The 14,803-nt window shown below is 35.8% G+C and overlaps 1 protein-coding gene across 2 annotated transcripts in view; it reads right to left on the reverse strand.

Annotated features, from left to right (window-relative positions):
• Nucleotides 1–14,803, reverse strand: part of Col19a1 (collagen type XIX alpha 1 chain) — a 296,825-nt gene that overhangs the window by 150,329 nt on the left and 131,693 nt on the right. For both annotated transcript variants that reach the window (XM_033756533.1, XM_033756532.1), the window contains exon 15: nucleotides 14,481–14,516. In XM_033756533.1, the coding sequence (XP_033612424.1) occupies nucleotides 14,481–14,516 (36 nt within the window). The remainder of the gene's footprint in view (nucleotides 1–14,480; nucleotides 14,517–14,803) is intronic.

Genomic DNA, 14,803 nt, shown 5'->3' on the forward strand with positions numbered 1-14,803 from the left:
TATTTCAACATGAGCTAAAATAACACACTCAACTCATAAAAATCCCAAATTGCTAATGTATTTTACTTTTAGGAATGAAAGTTTACTGTTGAGGTTTAAAGTGCATAATTTAGACATGTGATGAAAACAATTTGAAATATCTTTTTGAAACAGAAGCAAAATGATAAACAGAAGGGCAGAAGGAGCTATTTTCAAATCATTCATATAATGAAAGTTATATAAATCACCATATCAAATGGACTGACTATAAGATTTTCCAAAACATAAATCTTCTCTGAGGCTAAAACAAAAATCATTTTAAGGCCCTAAGCATCAACTTGCCATATTTCAGCACAGAGTAGACAAAAATAGCTTTATATTATAGAAACAGCTTCTATTTTAATCAACTCATTCACTTATATGTCTTTTGCCCACAAATAAGAAATGGATTTTTAAAAAAGTATTTCAACTGTCTTTTTGTCCTATTGACCTGCAAGTACCTGAAAATGTCAATATTTAAATGGATCCCTAGCTCTAAAAAGTTAAGGATGAATTAAACGTGGATTATACAACTTTTTGGGCTGGGGATTTAGCTCAGTGGTGCCGCCATCTGCCATGCAAGCACAAGGACCCATTTGATTCCTGGTACCAAAAAAAAAAAAAGATTATATTAGAGGTAATATTGATTGATTTCAGGCATCTCACATAAAGCATATGTAAATAACTCGGACTTTGAGGTGAGAAATTTAAAATAGTGTCAGAATGAATTGCTTGTTAATTACTATAGTGTAGTATACACACAAATAGGTATCTTTTATACCTATATACTACAAAATATATATTTAGTCAGAGCACAAAAGGGAGCTGTGCTCTATGGGCACAGAACAAGAACACTGCTATTTTGTTTACCAGAAAAGAGAGAGGTCCTTAAGAATTTTAGTAATTGAGTTTGTGACTCAAATGTATTTAAAATAAATAAATTACAACATAAAATTGTAGTAAAATGGTTTTCATGCAAATAGCTACATGTCTGTGTATGGTATCAGGGTAATGGCAGTGGTACAAGTATGTATTGACTATTTATGTACTTATTATAAATGATCAGTTTGAAAATGAGCAACTTTACAAACTGATTAAGCCAAACAGGTTCCCAAAGGGTGATGACAGTGAGCACTGTCTATTTCCATGTCCTGTCCTTAGAACACTAGTGGGCACACAGAAAGCACACAAGTACATGAATGAGTGGGTACGAGAGAAGAGAAAGGGACCATGCTGCTTGGTGCACAACTGCCTTTGCGTCTTCTACACACAACAGAAAAGGGGTAATGGCGTTAAAATCAGGAACAAGACAAGGATGTCCACTATCACCACTCCTCTTCGATATAGTTCTGGAAACATCAGCCATAGCAATTAGACAAGAGAAAGAAACTAAAGCAATAAAGATGGGAAAGGAAGAAGTTAAATTGTCATTATTTGCTGATGATATGATACTCTACATTGAAGACCCAAAAACTCTACCAAAAGACTTCTAGACTTAATTGACACTTTCAGCAGAGTAGGTGGATACAACGTCAACACCCAAAAATCAATAGCCTTCTTGTACACAAATAACAGAGTCACTGAGAGAGAAATTAGGGAAACAGTTCCTTTCACAATAGCATCCAAAAAAATGAAGTATCTAGGAATCAACCTAACAAAAGAAGCAAAAGACGTCTACACTGAAAACTACCGCACTCTGAAAAAAGAGATCAAAGACGATATAAGAAAATGGAAAGATATCCCCTGCTCCCAGGTAGGAAGAATCAACATAGTGAAAATGGCCATACTACCAAAACTGCTATACAGATTCAATGCAATGCCAACTGAAATCCCAACACTATATTTCACAAAACTAGAAAAAAGAATACAAAAATTCATTTGGAACCATAAGAGACCTAGGATAACAAAATCCATCCTAGGCAACAGACACATGGCAGCGGGTATAACAATTCCCAATTTGAAACTATACTACACAGCCACTGTGATAAAAACAGCATGGTACTGGCAAAGAAACAGACCTGAGGATCAGTGGAACAGACTGGAAGACACAAAAACAACTCCAGATGTACTCAGCTACCTCATCTTTGACAAAGGAGCTGACCGTCTCCACTGGAGGAAAGATAACCTCTTTAATAAATGGTGTTGAAAAAATTGGATCTCAACCTGCTAAAGATTAAAACTAGACCTTTATCTTTCACCACACACTAAATTAAAATCTAAGTGGATTAAAGATCTAAATATTAAAACAGAAACACTAAACTTGCTGGAAGATGAGTTAGGCAGAACTCTTGAAGACATTGGCATAGGAAAAGACTTTAGGAACAAATCCTCAGTAGCATGGGAACTAGCAGAAATAATCAACACCTGGGATCTCATCTTATTAAAAAGCTTCTGCACTGCAAAAGAAACTAAGAGACAACCTACATGTCAGAAAAAGTTTTTACCAGCTGCTCCTCAGACAAAGGACTACTATCGAGAATATATAAAGAACTCAAAACAATCAGCCCCCCCAAATAGAAAGACCCAATTCAAAAATGGGCATCTGAAATGAACAGACATCTCTCAGACAAAGAAGTAAAAGCAGCAAGTAAATATATGAAAAAATGTTCCACATCACTGGTCATTCTAGAGATGCAGATGAAAACAACACTGAGATTCCCCCTCGCCCCACAAAGAATGGCTGCTATCAAGAAATCACACAATAACAAATGTTGGTGGGGTTGTGGGGAGAAAGGAACCCTTCTCCATTGTTGGTGGTAGTGCAGACTGGTGCAACCACTGTGGAAATCAATATGGAGATACCTCAAAGAGCTTGGACTGGAGGTTCCATTTAACCCAGCCATCCCTCTGCTGGGTATCTTTTCAAAAGAATTAAAAGAATCATATCACAGTGATATATGCACACCTATGTTTATAGTGGCACAGTTTGTAATACCTAAAACTTGGAAACAGCCCATTTGCCCATCAGTTGGAAACTGGATAAAGAAGATGCAGTTTTTCTATAAAATGGAATATTACTCAGCCATAAAGAATGAGAAACTAGATTCATTCATAGGAAAATGGATACATTTTGAGTATATGCCCCTAAGTGAAATATATAAGTCACACATGTGTAAATACTGAATAGTTCCTCTGGTGTGAAAAACTGTAATAGTACATAAGATCCTAATGAGATAATTGACCATGTGAAATAGGAAGAAAAGGGCTAAGGTATAGGGAAAGTGGGAAGGGTAGGGGAAAGGGAATAAGGGAAAAGAAAAAAGTATGACAAAATGAAAAAATGGAAATAAAGTGTTTGTAAATGGGGAGGAGAGGAGGGGGTGAAGGGAGGGCAGGGACAAGGGGAAAAAATGAGAAGCAAGACCTGTCATGTAAAAGTACAAGATCCCAATGATGAATGTAACTGTACTGTATACCTAAAATGGACCAATAAAGTCAATGAAAGAAAAAGAAAAGGGGTGATGGCAAGACTTCCCCTATGTGAATACTCTGTGATCTGTTCATTAGGCCCATCTGCTAATTGAAAATCATTTGATTTCTAAATGACTAGTTGAGATCTCCCTCAGTTGCTATGGCATCTAAGGTAGTTGTGTCAGAGTAAAAGCTCTCTGGGCCTAATTTTCACTGAAGCTGAATTTATCTGGGCCCCAAGGAGTTGGCATTTAAGCATCGTTTAGTAAATGTGTCTAAGGCACTTCTGCTGTTGACAGACTTAACCTTTGGCTTCTGTGTAAACATTTGGTGCCATCTGGATAAGTATTTAATAACTCTCCCAAGAGAAGAAGGGCCGGAGCAGCATAACCACTTTCCCGAGAACTAAAATTAGTGCATCTATTACATGAAGTAGCCCTGCTGTCCCTTTCTTCACCTGTCTTTCTTTTGACACGGCGCACAAAGGCCAGGAGAGGAAAGAGAGGAGGCAGAGGCATTAGCCAACTGCCCTTTTTCAGTCACAGGCCCTGTCTTGCTTCCGAAGCCACAGTCACATATTTTACTATTTAAAAAAGCACCCTATTCCCTTTTCCCACAGTCAGAATATAACTTTGGGAAAAAACGGATTCTGAACATAGTTGTTAACATATTAAAAGTGTTTTAGAAAAGGAATCTTCAGTCCTTCACAGGCTATTCAGAAGTGACTGTCCTAACCCAGGGATGGCGAACCCTTTAGAGCTTTCAGAGACACAACAGCCCACTGTGGCACACGAGCCGTGGGGTTGCCACCACTCTCCGAATCTCTCCCCGTTGTGACTCAGTACAAGGTAATTATATGAAGAATAGGATCATTCGCATGGTGGCATCCGAGGAACTTCTGGAAAGCACAATTCGGTGACTTGTTTTAAACTTGGAATTTGAAAAAGTTTATATGTATACAAAATACATTTATAAGAGATTATTCTTTGTTGTCAACAGGCAGTTGCTTAGAGAATTTCAGCCAGAATCATAGTATTACTGGGCTTTGTTTGACTTTGCGTTATTGAAAACAAAAGCTGATAACTTATAGCAATTTGCTTTACATTTTTATAGACTTAAATGCTAAACTTTACCACTGAGGAGTTGACAAACAGCAAAGTGACGGGTAGATGAGTACAGTAAGATACGTCAAAATGTACTACAAACTACAGATAAAATTTTCTAGAAGCTCTAGATCAAAAACTTTTACTTCAATTTACACTTTATCTCATAGTCATTAGACAAATTACACAAATTAGAACGTTTCATCATTCTTGACTACAAACCTGAAAATGTAAGCAGAGCCAATGCACAGAGGCAGAACAGACTGATTCCTTTAGCACTCTGTTTTAAAAATATTGAATATTAGCCAATTTTGTAATAAACTGATTTAATGAAAACCAGAAAACTTCAATAATCAAATTACCTTGAAATATTAAAAATGGAATCACTGTCACAAAACCCTTGTGCTAAAAAGAAGATAGTCCAAATGGTTTTTCTAAGGCGTTGGTAAGAGGTAATTCTCATATAAACAATTTAAGAGTAGAGAAATGGAGAAAAGTAATAAAATAGGTCGATGAGGCTAATAATAATAAAAATTATTAGAAAAACAATATACATTAAACACTTTTTACTTCTTGAGGACACACATGTGTCAGTCACTATTCTATATGCAGAGAATTCAACAATGAACAAAACTCACAAAGACTTTAACCTTCATGGGGTTTATATTCAAATGGAGAGGAAAAGTTGCAATAAACAAACATAATGAACAGGCAGTTTAAATGTGCTAGAACATGATAAGAGCTGTGGAGAAAAAAATATGGAACATGGAATGGAAATTAGCAATTCCAAATATGTGTGTATTTGTGTGATATCAAGTAAAGTGGCTGAGAAAGTGGCATCAGAGCAGAAACATGAAGTTAGCTACACATAAATCAGCCCAAAGAAACAGCAAATGTGAAGTCCTGGAGTGGGAACCGGCCTGCCCTATTCGTGTAACTATAAGAATTGTACTTTTGTGAAGTCAAGTCAGAAAGAGAAACATAGTAGACAAAGTTAGAAATGCAGTAAGAGTTAACTGCTGTAAGACTTTGTATGCCATTGTATAGAATTTGGTTTTTACTAAATCAAATGGAGAAACTGGAGAACTTGAGGAGGTGAGACCAGGAGCATTCTGATATCTGTTTAGAAAAGACTCAGGAGAGCAAGGGGAGAAGTGAGACAGTTAACTGGTTGCTGAAATAACCAAGGGATGTATGACAATAAGTAGGGCCAAATATTAATAAATGGTATAAATGTGAGAATTGGTCAGATGTTCAATATTTATTGAAGATAAGGCCAAAGAGAATAAGTAAAAAAAATTATAAGGCTAACTCACTTATGTTTATAAATGTAAAATATCTGGCTAAATGAGTAATTCAGCCCTGTGTAAAAAATATACCATAGGCTGCCAGAACGGCCTAGTAGTTCCTGTGGGATCAGTATAGCCAAAGGTCACTATAAACTCTGGAGTAAATATAAAAAGAACTAGCTGAAGACACTGGAAATGATACAAACACAGACAACACAGGAGACGAGTCAACATTTAGAAAAAATTAAACAGCCTGGGATTGGTTTCTTATTTTTGAGGTGTTTAGTCTGAGCATAGGGTCCAGTCTGGGTTGTAGGGTAACTAAATGGAAAGCTTGTTGCTTTGCTGGATTGAAAATTCTGAAAACAGAGTTCAGGGCAAATGCAACTCATAGAACAGGGTATTTTATAAAATCTTGAAAATAAAAGATGCCTTAAATTCTGTACATAAATTCTGTTCAAATATCTGACTTGTCCCCAGCTATACATATATCATACAAACCTCAAGTTATCTAGTTTAGGTTTAAATAAAAAACTGCGATTTCATCTACTACAACTATAAGACAAACAGAGTTTGTGATGAGTCCAACCAAATTAACTGTCTTGTTGAAATTGTACTAATATTCTCTGGAGAAATATAAAAGATTTCACAGTTCCAATAAATCATCTTCGCAGTATCCCAAATTCAAATGAAAATTACTTGATACACAAGAAAGCAGAAAACATGATCTATTATAAAGAGAATAAGCAAGAGAGCCCAGATTCACATTAACCATAAAGTTACCAGAAAACATATTTTGAAGCATTAAAACTCAATAGGAATGAAAATGTGCTTATAATAAATGAAAAGATAGAAAATGTCAATGAAGAATTAGACACTATTTTTTAAAAGGAAATTCACTAACTTGAAGATATTATCTGTAATGAAAAAAATATCACATGATCAGTTGAAAAGTAGAGTTAAAAATGACCAACGTATGCTTGAATAGTTCATGAACGATGATCCACTCCCAAGAAGGGGGAATTAAATGGACCACTACTAACGATAAACACAGGTTTATGGGGAAGTACAGCATTGTTAAAAAAATTTTAAATAATTGGCATCCCAGAAAAAGAGTAGATAATCTTGTAGAAAATATAGTTGGTGACATAAAGATCCAAAATTCCACAAATTATATGAAAGACATAAATTTATAAATTCAAGAAGCTCCTAGGGGCAAATTTAGAGATAAGACATCTACATATAACATTGTGTAGTCAGGTGTGGTGGTGCACACCCAATCCCAGCACTCGGGAGGCTGAGGCAGGAGGGTTTCTGTGAGTTTGAGACCAGCCTGGGCTACATAGTGAGTTCTAGGTCAGTCTCAACTACATAGTGAGACCCTGTCTCAAATCCACCCTCCCCCGCAAAAAATAAAATAAATATATCATTGTAAAGTGACTAAAAACAATAGTAAAGGAAAAATATTGAAAGCAGCCCAAGAAAAAAGATGCATTTCCTACAAGGGACAATTAATGGAATGACAGTTGACTTCATCAGACATGATGGGGGTCAAAAGAGAGGAAAAAAAAACCTTTAAGTACTGAGAGGATAAAGAGAAACTGTCAAACAAAAAATTGTCAATCGAGGGAGGTAAAAATGTTCATTATGGCCAACTTCTGCTTAGCGTAGGACAGCAATGACGTGTCATACTCAGAAAATATATAAAGCACACCGAGGTAGTGGAGAAGAAAGAAATGTAGAACTGTTTCAGTAAAAGCATGTTGTGGTTTAGATCTAAAATGTCCCCCTAAATTCTCATGTTTGAAACGTAATTGGATCATAGGGTGCTGCACTCATCAGTGGATTTAAATAGCTGACCATGGAGTTAGGAGGTCGGGGCTGGTGGTAGGTAGGTTACTGGTGGTGTTATCCGGAAGGACGTATTCTCGTTTGTGGCTCATTTTTCCTTTTCTCTGCTTTCTGTTCTACCAAGCATGATCAACTTCCCTTCCACCCATGCTATTTCTACTTTGGAACTGTTTACCATGGACTGAACACCCCGAACCAGTGAGCCAAAGTATACTTCCAGTGACTGGAATACTGACTGAAACGATGCAGAAAAGGTATAAAATTCAATATCTGATCCAGGTAAAAACCTTGGAAAACCAAAAGCAGAAAGTGAACTTATTTGGCCAAATAAAAACAAAAATCAAGCAAATCCATGCTTAATGTAAAATTTTAGAAAACTCACACAGAAAAAGACCAATAGCAAAAGTCTTCTCTAAGACTCTTTAAAGCAACCCCCAAGTAAACAAATAAGGAGAAATATTACATTTAATGTGAAACTTCAGAGTCATTTTAATGTCAAGGAAAAGATGAAGAATATTTTTGTAAAACAATAAACTGAGGACAGTGTGGTTATCTATGAGTAAAAATTTAAAGATCACATAGGAAACATAATTTGAAATATGAGGTCATGAATAAAGGTCAGTATACAAAAAATATTATGTGAAAGGAATATATTTTTCTGCCTTTTGGTGAAAAAAACAGTCCCAATATAATTTCTGGAGACGTCTCTCCTTTCCTCTGATGATTTGTAAGTTTGCTTTATCGTATTCTGAGGCTCTATATGTTTCTCATGTGTTACCTGACCCTAGGGCAAAATATCCAATAATGTTTATTGTTGGGATGTGGGTGATGTAGAATTCTCATAAACCGGTAAATATAATGATAGTTTTAAAAATTAATTTTATTGGTACATTTTAGGTATACAATATAATGACATTCTTCATATACTGATAGTTGTTATTGCCATTTAAGAGAGCAATCAACAGTATCTTAAATTGAAAAAGGGCATACTTTTTTTACTCAATGACTTCATTTTTAGGCTTATAATCTAGAAAAAAGTCCATGCATATGCATGACAGACATTGCACACTGGGAGTAAATGAAAAAAACAGGAAGAAATCCAAATGTTCGCCAAGTTAAAAAATGCCTAACAGTGTGGTTTTATGTTGGAAGATAATACATCAGTTAAAAGGAATGAACTCTATAACATCAAGGGAGATAAAGCTCAAAACGAGTATGATAAGGGAAACATGCAAAGATTTATTTACAAAAGGATATCACTTATGTTAATGAAAAGATGCAAGGTGTTAACAAATCACCCTGGCTGCATGTGAGGTATTATCATCATCTTTTATGATGAAAAGAGAAAAATAAAGGTATCTAATAATTCATTATCTAAAATAAGCAAATATTAGCAGCACACAGTGCTTGTTATATATTCTAAGTTAAATAATCTCTAGCTTTCAATTTGAATTTGGTTCTTTGCGGTGGTCATACTATATCCCAAGCACCAGTGAATTGGGTATCTAAATATTCGTTATGTCACTTAACATCTTGGTAACCTTCAGTTAGATTTTTCTAGTGCTAAATTCCCTCATAGGTAATGTGGCAATAATCATTTTATCCCTCACAGCTTGCTTAAAGAATGGTTTAGGTAACATGTACTAAGCACTCAAAACATATTCACCATTGACCTGGGGATGTAACTCTATAGCAGAGTACCAGCTTAGTGGAGTACTTAGCTTAGTACCGGGCTTGATCCCCAGTACCACGCACACACACAATGTTTAGACTTTATCCCTATTCTTAGTAGTTTAGGTTAGACTTGAACAATCTGTCCTATTTTAAAATGATTATCAGTTTTTTATGTACAAAGGATAAAGAAAGAATGATGAATTTAAATCAGGTAGATACATTTTATATGTTTTAGAACTTTTACATGATACTTTTTATAAACTTCTATAATAGTTTATTATGTTTATACAATAATCAATTTAGTACCAAACTAATTTGGCATCCTCCAAAAAGAGGCTGAAATCAAAATGATTTAATTTTTTAATTTTCAACCAGCTGTTTTTGCTGAAAATATGACTAGCAAGAGGGTTTTTGGGGGCAAGCATATGTATATATAATTTATCTGAGCTGGAGAGAGTTTGTTTTTTTCTTGCCATATCTCACTAGAACACATGGTAAGAGAAAAATGTATTTAAGGAAGATTCTTGGACACTACTTTATAAATTACTCTCCAGATGTTCCAATTAACATATTCACAAAATGATTCTTAAACTTATTTCTTAATTTTTTGTTATTAGAACCAACTAGGAAAGCTCTACAATAAAGGGGGTACCTTGGGAAGTTTGTAAATGTCATATCAAAAAGCTTCATTCATTTTTTTTTTTTGAGCCAAGTAGACAAAATACTTAAGGGTTGAAGATGTAAGTGACAGTACTATAACTATTACTCTACTATGTATGAGGTTTTCAGTCCCCAAATTTTCACTTCTGTGTTCTCCCTTCCCCTCCCACCCTTGGTCCCTCCGTTACTCCCTTCTTTTTTCCCTTAGCTTTTTGTTTTCTCCAGTCAACTTAGCAGTCACCTTAGGTTGTCTGTGAATGACTTGTGAGAATGAATTAAAATTGTAGTAAGATTCAGTTGATTGTGAAATTTTGTACGGGAGCAAATTTCCTTACCTAATGGTAAGAACTTGGTTCACACTGTGCCTTCCAACTGTGGTACGTTTTGGAGGGCTTTCGCACTATGAGGTCAATGGCTGTAAGAATACTCCGAGGTTGCGGGAAAAGAGAGGTGAATCAAAGGCTAAGAGGTGTTGAGGTTGAACTTACTAATTAAACTGCTTCTAAGACTGTAGTCTGAGTTTCTTATTATTGCCTCAACTTTCCCCTCCTTATTCCTTTTATCTGGCCTCTCTCATTTCTTTATCCATCTCTCTCACCGAGACCGATTTTATACAACCAGTTATAAGAGAAAGTACAAACAACAGAAGTAAAACTGAATGAAAATAGATTTTGTGATGTCTTAAATTTAAACAACCAAAGCATAGTAAGCCACAGGGATACCAAAGTAACGGCAAGAAACACAGTATTCCACAGAATTCTGCATCAAAACGGAGTCACCCTTACTTAACAAAAATTACATTGCATTCAATGACGATTTCTCTGTTTCTTCAAAATTTCATACTAAGTAACAGTACAGTAAATACGGCATGTACAACTGAGGGAGGACAAAAGACCTCATCATTACTACCTTCGTTACGCGGGGCAGCCCTGCTGTGCACACCCGGAAAGCTTCTGGAATCCTATGCACTGCAGTTGCCAATGCCTGTGTCCTAAGAAAAGATCTTTGTGGGAAGATAAAGGGGAAGGTCAGCCCCTGTAACGAGGTAATAAGGAACTACACATTAGGTTTGAAGAGGCTGGCCTCTCCAGGAAGCTCTTTAAAAAAGTAATTAGGTTATTTCTGATACAAAAACCGATATAATTAGAAACTTCCCAAAATGTTTTTTCAAGAGTTGAAAATAGAATCTGTGTAGAAAGTGGAATCAGATCCACTTTCAGGGCATCAGTTCTCAGACTTGGCTGCACATAGGAATTGCTTGAGAAAAAATTAAAGAGACGGAGGCTTGGGTTGATCCCTCGAGATTCTGACTTTATTGGCTCCAATTATGGACTGGAAAATAGATTTTTCAAAGCCCTTTGGACGGTTTCAATGTGCAGTCAGGATGCAGATACTCTGAGCAGAGGCTGTTCAGCCCTGTGATTCAAAGAGTGATACAAAGACTTGTAATGTCTGTGTCCTCCAAAAATGTGCTAAAAATGTAGATTTTCAGGTCACACCCCAGACTTACAGAATAAAAATATGCATTTGAAGAAGCCCTGAGTGGCCCCCACACTCATTAAATTTTGAAATGCATTAAGGCTCCTGAGCTGCGGGAATGTGGCTGGGTTAAGTACATTCCCAGCCAGAATTCCCTACTTAACCAAGCAGGCTTCAGTCTTACTTTAGTTTTACAAGTATGTGTCCCTCATGGAAAGAGAAGATTCTTTAGTATTGTTCATTAAGTTGATTTCAGATGAAAGCTAGACTTCTCCAACAGTCTAAAGGGATTTTCTGAGGGGGAAGAAAGTTTTCTCTGTTATAGTTACCAGAAAAAATGGTTCTCATCTCCAGTTGCAATTCTGGGTCTAGCTGGAGTGCTTTTACAATGCACTGGTCCCTGATTGAGTGAATTAGGATTTCTTTCTTTCTTTTTTTTTTTTTTTTTAGGTACCGGAAATCAAACTTGGGTCCTTGTTCTTGTGAGGCTGGGGTCAAAATCACTGAGTTAAATCCCGGGCCCTGATAGGGTAACTGGTCCCTTTGAGTGAATTAGGATTTCTTTCTTTCTTTTTTTTTTTTAGGTACCGGAAATCAAACTTGGGTCCTTGTTCTTGTGAGGCTGGGGTCAAAATCACTGAGTTAAATCCCGGGCCCTGATAGGGTCTTTCTTTTTTCTTTTCTTTCTCTCTTTTTTTTTTTTGCATTAAGATTTCTAGAGTGGAGACCCAGGCCAGGGATTTAGCTCAGTGGTTCTGCTGCCTGTCTCGCAAGTGCAAAGTCCAGAGTTTGATGCCCGGTACAAACAAATAAAACTCCAAAAGCCAAAATGGTGAGTTCAATCCCTGGTACCAAAAAAAAAAAAAAAAAAAAAAAAAAAAAAAAAAAAAAAAAAAAAAAACAAAATGGCTTCATGGCCTTTTGGCTAAGATCAAGTGTGGAGTGGGAGCCCCATAATTCCTATATTTAAAAACTATGCGGCGGATTTGTGCAGTTTTGAGAATCATTAGGGATGAATTCTAAGTTCACTGATTCCTATATATCATTGTCTCATTTAACCCAAATATAGTGCAGCCAATCACTTGGGCTTCGAGAAGACTGTCATCAATTACTTCATTTAATAATACATTAACCTGCATTATAAGATCCATTAAATATTTAGCCATGGTGGGTTGGTATTCATTCCAGCACCTCCATATTTATAGGCAACAGTTGATTATCCACCTTCACAGAGGAAGTAATGGCAAGCATATAAAATAGAATGGTAACAAAAATAACACTGAGATTTTATTTATGAAACATTTCATTTCATAGTGTTTTTGCCTTGTCATGTCTTTGGACAAGCATAACATTTAGCTTGGACTGGCTGAGAGCTTTCCAGCTGAAATAGTGTGGAAAGAGCTGAAAGGCGTGGATGAGCAGAAAGGAATCAGCTGCTAGGGAAGACCCACAAAGTCGATGTAGTCCAGAGCCATTTCTGGCTGAGGAGCAAAATCATTTTTCAGGGGACGTGATGCACATGGATTGCACATTGGTCTTCAAACACGAGTGGAGAACGACTCAAGTCAAATAACTAAGTGAAGGGGCCGAGCAAATCACTTAGCCGAAGAAAAACTGCATTTATCTTGAATACAATGATCAGGCTTAACCCTAAATCACTGCCCACTTTTTTTAATTCCACAAAGTATACAAAGTGGGAGAATATTCACATAAAATTTCCTGTAAAATAGTTTTTGTTCCCATCGTGAAAAAAAGCAAAGCACAGAATTCCATTGCAAATTGAATTTGCTTACGACCAAGAAGTCTCCTATTTAGTCCTTCAGGTTTGTTTTTGAACCTATCAGGAAATATTTGTCCTCAAAGTGATAGTTGCAAGGGTTTTTTGAATAAAACATTATTTATATATATTTTTATAATGGGGTTTTCAAGGACAAATAAATATAAATGCCATCAAATCACACAGCCTTTGAGATACTGTGCTTCTCTGACAGGAAAGGCTCTTTCTAGGTCCCACAGACTTCTGAAAAACTGACTTTCTAGGACAAAGATAGCTTTTCAATACTATTGATCACATGTTTAGTTGATGTCACTAGATAATATCAACATAAAACTTGAAAGATCATAGGCTACAGATTGTTAAAATATTTTTTCTATTTCTTAGACCAAATCTTTAAATGAGACCCTTTAGTGGCCTATGATGAAAATCTGTGATAGTAATGTATCTAAATATAAAATCATTATATGGTTATGATTAAATGGTTAATAAACGATGAGCCATTTAACTGAGAACAATCTGATTGTGTGAACATTATAAATCTTTCTCACTAATCGGATACTAAAACACTGCCGGCTCACCATTTGCAAAGCACACAGGTGTGGGAAGTGTAACAATCAGTTTAACTAAGTAGTTGTTTTATCCACCAGACAATTATAGTTTGTTTATTATTTTCCAGTTTTTATACTAAGTAGAATGGTCTGCATCCACTTACTCTTACTATACATTTTTATTAAAAAAGAATGTATAATCAAACATTTAAGGAATATAATTATGAACCAGATGAAGGGCAGAGAAAATTGCACAGGGTTGACAGTGATTACAGACTTTTATAGCGACCACTGGTATGACCTCAGGCCACACACCTCACTCTTACGAGCAGGTGCCTTATCTTTATAAAATATAAACTTTTTGCAAAATGTACTTTGGTTTTTTTTTTCTTTTCTCTTGAGACAGGGTCTCACTATGTTGAGACTGACCTGGAACTCACTATGTAGTCCAGGCTGGTCTCGAACTCACAGAGATCCTCCTGCCTCAGCCTCCCAAGTGTTGGGATTACAGGCATGTACTACCATGTCCCACTTTGCAAAACATACTTTAAGGTCATCTTTAATTCTTGCAGAACTCTGTGATTTAAATTTTAGTTTAGTCATGATTTAGTATAAATAATAAATAGGATAACACATTTAAATTTTGAAGTCTGATTTGAAGAATACTTACAGTTAAGGCTGGTGGTCCTGGAGGTCCTGTATCGCCCTAAAGTAGATGAAAGAAAAGTTGAAATTATCAATAGCACATTATTTATAAGTGTCTGAGTGAAGAGAAGCAATATCTGCAGATAAATCTTGAAGGAAAGAAAAATAGTTTCTCGATAAAAGTCTATGCACAATAAGAAATTCATTATTGTTTTTCAGCTCCCATGATAAAAAAAAAATTGTCTGTGTACCTTTGTTCTTTTTGCAGTAGCAGAACTTGTTTTGAAAAGCTAACAAAATCTTCTTTTCTCTTCTTTGGACTACTAATCCAAAATTAGAAAATAATCT

Source organism: Fukomys damarensis, unplaced genomic scaffold (assembly GCF_012274545.1).
Source record: "Fukomys damarensis isolate Sample0158 unplaced genomic scaffold, DMR_v1.0_HiC HiC_scaffold_27, whole genome shotgun sequence".
Classification (NCBI taxonomy): Eukaryota; Metazoa; Chordata; class Mammalia; order Rodentia; family Bathyergidae; genus Fukomys; species Fukomys damarensis.